This window comes from Pseudophryne corroboree, chromosome 6 (assembly GCF_028390025.1).
Source record: "Pseudophryne corroboree isolate aPseCor3 chromosome 6, aPseCor3.hap2, whole genome shotgun sequence".
NCBI classification, from domain to species: domain Eukaryota; kingdom Metazoa; phylum Chordata; class Amphibia; order Anura; family Myobatrachidae; genus Pseudophryne; species Pseudophryne corroboree.
Window position 1 is genome coordinate 792,716,077 of NC_086449.1, and position 6,000 is coordinate 792,722,076.

General features: G+C 42.7%; 1 protein-coding gene across 1 annotated transcript in view; it reads left to right on the plus strand.

Moving 5' to 3' along the window:
- The window catches only part of LOC134934690 (hepatitis A virus cellular receptor 2 homolog), a 137,949-nt gene extending 132,909 nt beyond the window's left edge, over nt 1–5,040 (plus strand). Inside the window, 2 exon segments of the mRNA XM_063930063.1 lie at nt 2,630–2,666; nt 4,655–5,040. Of these exon segments, the coding sequence (XP_063786133.1) occupies nt 2,630–2,666; nt 4,655–4,727 (110 nt within the window). The 3' untranslated portion in view covers nt 4,728–5,040.
- The last annotated feature ends 960 nt before the right edge of the window (nt 5,041–6,000 follow it).

A 6,000-nucleotide genomic window follows, 5' to 3' on the forward strand; every position in this document is an offset into this window, starting at 1 on the left:
ACCGCCTTGAATCCACCACTGCAGCTCCCTGCAACCCTGTCACCCATGAGGTTTTCTGATGTGGGTGTGAGCTGCCCCCCTTAATTCCATTCACTCTACAACCTCCCCCCCTCACCTGGGTCCATGTGCCCCGTGCAGAGGCGCCGGTGTAGCTGCGGAGGCTGCTACCTGGGAGAGGGCAGAGGAGGAAGGGAGAGTGCGCTGCCCGACAAACTTGGCTCTGCCCCCCGGTGTGTAACGGAGGAGATCACAGCGCTGCTCAACTGCTGCTCCAGATCACCGCACGGCTGCACAAGGCTCTGCCCGGCGGGGTAAAGGAGGAGATCACCGCACGACTGACCTGCTGGACCATCCGCGGAGATCACCCTATGGCTGCTCTGCCCGGTGGGGTAAGGTAGGAGGGCACCGCGCGGCTGTTACTGCTGCTGGGGTCAGGCTCCCACCACCAGCAGCGCGGAGATCAATGATGTCACCATGTATAGTTGATTGGACCAGCGGATCCAGCACTGGATCCGCTGTCCAATCACATCTGTCCCCGTCAGCGAAGCACTTATACAAGTGCCACTTTCTCCACTTTTTCAATGGGCTTTGACAGCCCAGTGCTTGGCCCCGCCCCCCTCATTATCCCCATTCCCGTTGTAAATGGAAGCCGCTGTTATCAGTGCCTCCTAAACTATTTAAATCTATTAAATGATTAGAATAATATAACAAAGATACTTATGACACAGAATATGTGTCATAAGTATCTTCTTTTTATTATTTTAATCATTAATCACAGGGGAGGCACTGCCTCCCCTGACTGCACATCCCTGTATAATACAGCCACATAGGTAATGACAACAGGACAGTCTACCCCTATTAAAATTATTTAATGTCATTAAGTCCTGATTGTAACAAGTTCCATCATCAGACCATCTCTCCTACTTACAGTAATCTCTTTATTACTGTGACTATTCCAGCACATGACTTGGGGGTCTATTCATGAAGCAGTGAAAAATGTGGAGAAGTGAGCCAGTAGAGAATCAGCATTGAAGTAACATTTATAATTTTCCTATTATAAAATGATACAGAGCACTGGCTCACTTCTCCACTCTTTTCACTACTTCATGAATAGACCACTTGGTAACAAACGGTAAAGAATATTATATATAGAGCTCCTTCTGCACAGTCTTAATATCAATACGATTATGATTGCATTATATATCAGTGTAACATCTTCATTCCTCCTGCTCAGTTCTCAAAAATATCTCAGATGGCAAATATGACAGCATCGACTCCTCTCTCCAGCTGCTCAGTCTTTAGAAGTCACTAAGTACCCGGTGGCATTGTATCACATTACACAATCTCACTCTCCACCAGCACAGCTGCATAAGTCTACTTTACAGTGAAACAGGTTACACTTGGTCACTTGTCAACTCCTGGCTGCTACTTGTAGTTCCACAGCATCTCACATTTTTAACTCAGTAAAACCTGTCTCCCTGCTTCTTGTCAGTTACAAGCTTGTCACACGCATCTCTGACACTCTCCGTAATGTTGCTCCCAGCTGTCACCTGTCTTCTATGGGGATGAATCCTTTAAGGGGAGACGTACTAAGCCTTGAAAAGTGATACATTGCATGCTGATAAAGTACCAGCCAATCAGCTCCTAGCTGTCATGTTACAGTCTGGGTTTAAAAAATGACAGTTAGGAGCTGATTGGCTGGTACTTTATCACTGTGCTATTTATTACTTTTCAAGGCTTAGTACATCTGGCCCCTCTCATGCAATCCATCCTCTTTTTGCTCCTGGAAGGCAATATACTGTAGACACGCTTCTCACCCAGTCTACTTCCCTTTACTTACAGTGTGAAATGAGTATATACTCACAGGTCTGCCCCATTGCTCCGCTCTCACTTCTAGTAGACTCCAGTGCCATAAGTGTACATGGGATTACACACTGTCTCTCACAAATGGACTCTTTTGTATAGCGACTCTCCCATCTTGTCACAATATGAGGCTCTGGTCTCCATTGGAAACCTCATATGGTGACCATCCTTCCCTTACATCAAACTTTAGTGGCTCCTACATCCTGCGTGGTGGGGTACCCCCCTTTAATAATATTAGGGGCCCCTGTGGCTGTCAACATGAACCTGCTTCTGAACCACCAGGGGAGCCTGGGATCTCCTGCCTGCTCCCAGTAAAAATGGCCACCAACCTGATTGGTGGGAAACCCAAGTCTATATAGCCTGGGGTTCCCATGTGACCTATAACAGGTTGTCACTCAACCACTCCACGTTCCACACCTCAGTCTCCGATCTACATTCCAGGCCTTCAGTATCTGGTACAGGCTTATCTAAGCACACCAATCTTTAGTGACATAATCACAATTAACTGGGCAATTGCCTAGTTACATTTACTGTAAGACCAAACATTGCAATAATTGTACAGAACACTACTTCCATATATTTTTTTAAATAAGTGTAATGTGGTACACCTGTGTAACCGCTCCACATTCCATACTGAGAACATTCAGGGACTCATCCCACGAGCATGGAACATGCATATTTGTCCTGAATGATATAAACATACAGTATCACTGTCACACCAAGATATTATAATGACTTATGTATCTCTAAATACCTTTATTTACAGGGAAATTCTATAAGGACAAGAAATTAATATCACACAGGTAATAAAGCCTTATACATATAAGCATTGTTATTTATTACACATAGCGGCCTGCCTTTTATGTTTTTGTCCAGGATATCAAACATGCATTCATATGTATGTGCTTTATACTATGTTATTGTGGAAAAGGTGGAGGATGCGGGAAAGAGTGTTCACCATTATAAGACCAATGGGTGCATCACGGCCTTATGCAGGGGCCTAGCCAGAACTTTGTGGGCTCCATAGCAACATTTCTAAGAGGCCCCTGTCCCAATGCTTCTAGAGACACCTCTCCACAGCAGACGTTCATTTTATGCCCCATAATAGTGTCGTAGTTTATTTTATGAACCATAGTATTGCCCTAGTTCACATTATGTCACATTGTATGGCTGCCAGTGCACATTATGCCACACAGTATCCCCAATTCACATAATGCCATAGTGTCCCCAGTTCATATTATGGTATATTACAGTGCCCCCACTTTATATTGTATGGAATGCCCTAGGAGTCTCCCCTCCTTTTCTACAGAGACAGCAGTGGCGGAACTTGTGAGAGGTGGGCCCAGGTGCAAAAATTTAACTTGGGCCACCCTCCTCCACTCCAACCCAAGCTCACAATATGCCACAAGGCACTGGGTGACAGGGAGAGCAGAGGGTGACATCATAAGGCAGGAGGAGGCAGAGAGTGATGGGGAGGCATTGGGTGACAGGGGTACAAACACAATGTCCTGCTCAGTGCAGAGAAGAAGGGGCATATACCTTGCTTGAGGCAGAAACACAGCGGCCTCTGCTCTGTCTGTGACAGGGGATAAGTCATTACTGATCTTGGCAGCAGTGGGCCCCTTAGTCCTCAGGGGCCCCAGTGCAATGCACCTGCTGCACTAATGGTAGTTCCGCCTCCGAGTGACAGGTTTATTTCAAATAATACATCTCATCTGTTTTATACATCATTCCGTCAAATCATTTTTCATTTCTTCAATATGCTCTCTAGAGAAAAAAATAGATACTGTAAGTCTCTCCAAAGGAATAAAAACCATATCAGAAAATCAATTTTTTTCACAATTTCTTAAACTTCTCAGGAATTCTCCTCTTGCACCATACAGATAAAGTGCAACTTCAAGAGGCTCTATTATCCAGTACAGTAAAAGGTGGACCTCCAAAATGAACAGATGCGTTTCAGGTCAAGATGTCTGGTGAGATACCTTGACAAAGGATTCTATCTGAAATGCGTTGGTGTGGTGTTTTGTGACCTTCACTGCTTACCTGGACCAAGCTTCTAATAATGGTGTTCTTTGTGCCCCCTCTTCATCCCAGGTGTGAGAAACGGGTGCTGTTTTTGAACCTCTATTCGGCCATTTTCTAGTAATCACTATAGGTCACATTATTTGGTGTTTTTACATTTTTATGATAGTATTTGTATAATTATGGTGCTTACTTGTTAGCACATTAATAAACAATCTCTAGTTTAACGATAATGCACTTAAATGCTTTTTCATCTGTTTATATTGGAGGTTCAGCTTTCGTTGGAGTGGATAAGAGAGCCTCTTGTAGTTACATTTCATCTGTACGGTGCAAGCAGAGAATTCTTGAGACCTTGAGGATTTAAAAAAAATAATAATGGGATTTTCTGATTTTTTTTTTTCCTTTGGAGAGACCTGTATAAATTCACTCTCTTTGATATATTAAGAAATTAAACTGTTTTTCCATCAATTGATTTTCTTCATATCCAAGTTAAGTACATCGCACTTTGGCCTTGCTCATATTGTATATTTGTAATAGAATGGTTGACTCTAGGGTTGGACTACAGCTACTGTACTCAGTGCAGGTTACCCAATTTTTTTGAGCTTATTTCTTCAATATGCTTCACCTCTATCACCTCATGGCAAATAATGCAGTGGGTCAAATTGCGAAATGCGTGTGTGTTGTTACTTTAGGACTTTGTATGTTTGTTATTTGTTTATTTATTATCCTAAGCAATGTTTAATGTAGACATCTACTACTGTCTCTGCAGCCCAATGTCGGAGATACACATGGATGTATTGGAAGGTAGAGGAATTGAAGTCATGGAAAATATCTACACATGATTAAACCAAAAAAACATTCCTGGAAAGAAATCTCTTTTTTGTTTTTCTTAGAGCGTTCCAAAGTGCTTGTATTTATTTCCCTGTATCGGAAATGACTTTGTGCATTGTCATACCTACCAACTTACTGCAAAGTCCCAGGGCCATGGCAATAGGTTGGGGGGGAGGGGACTCCTTCACACTCTTTGGATCTATCTTATTGGCATAGTGTGGTCACAAGAAGAGACGCTCTAAAAGCAAGAAATGAGGTCCTTATTTGCTTTGGTAGTGCTGGAGTTAATAGTAACTGACCCTAAAATATAATTAAAAATACCTCGGTCACAAAGTATTGATGGTGGTGGTGGGGGTGGGTGGGCTGGAGGGGTGGGTTTTGTACCGAAAAAGGGCTTTTTAACAAAGGGGTGGGGGTTTATAAAACCTGGGTTTTTTTTTTACTACTTAGGGGGAGTGGGGGGCTACTATTATTAGAATTTAAGATCACTGTGGAGTCTATTGCCAACGGAGGTGGTAAATTATTTTACAATGGGGGGATATTATTACACAGGGATGATTGGGGAAGAGAGGGAGGGGGGTGCAAGACACCCAGCTAGATTATTTAAAAAAAATAAAAACATTTTTTTATTTATTTTATTTAATGCGCTTTTTAAACTTTATTAAGAAATAAAAAAATTACAATTTTTGAGCGGTTTTGTGAGGAACCAATCGTCAGTTTTGTGGTTAAATAATGTTTCTAAGTGAAGGGTAATGTGGGTATGACTGACACTACCAGCCAATTAAATTTATATATATTTGTGTATATTCCAGTGTTTACACTGTTTATTATGTAAACACGGATAACATTATACCTTTGTTGTTGTTCATTCTTGGGTGATCTGTGAAATGGTATGGGTACCGTGCCACAATAATCATGCGCCATTGTGAAGGCAAATCTGACCTAACAGTAGGCCAAAAAGGCACATACCCAATATCCTCACTGAGCACGTGCGGGAGGCAATATTACCCTATATAGACTTGCATCTTGCAATAGGACATGTTCAATTTGTGTCTTTAAGATCAAGCACATTTATCAGCAATGTTGCAAAGAACAAAACATTTTGGCTAAATCACAAATTAAATATTTTAAAGCACAGCCACTCTTGCCAGCGTGCGGGGTGAACTTATTTATGTATATTGAGATCAGTGGCGGAACTAGCGAGCGGTGGGCCCATGTGCGACAAAATGCTTTGGGCCCCCCCCCCCCCCCACTCCATATAAAACAGGGGTGATGCACGCCGTA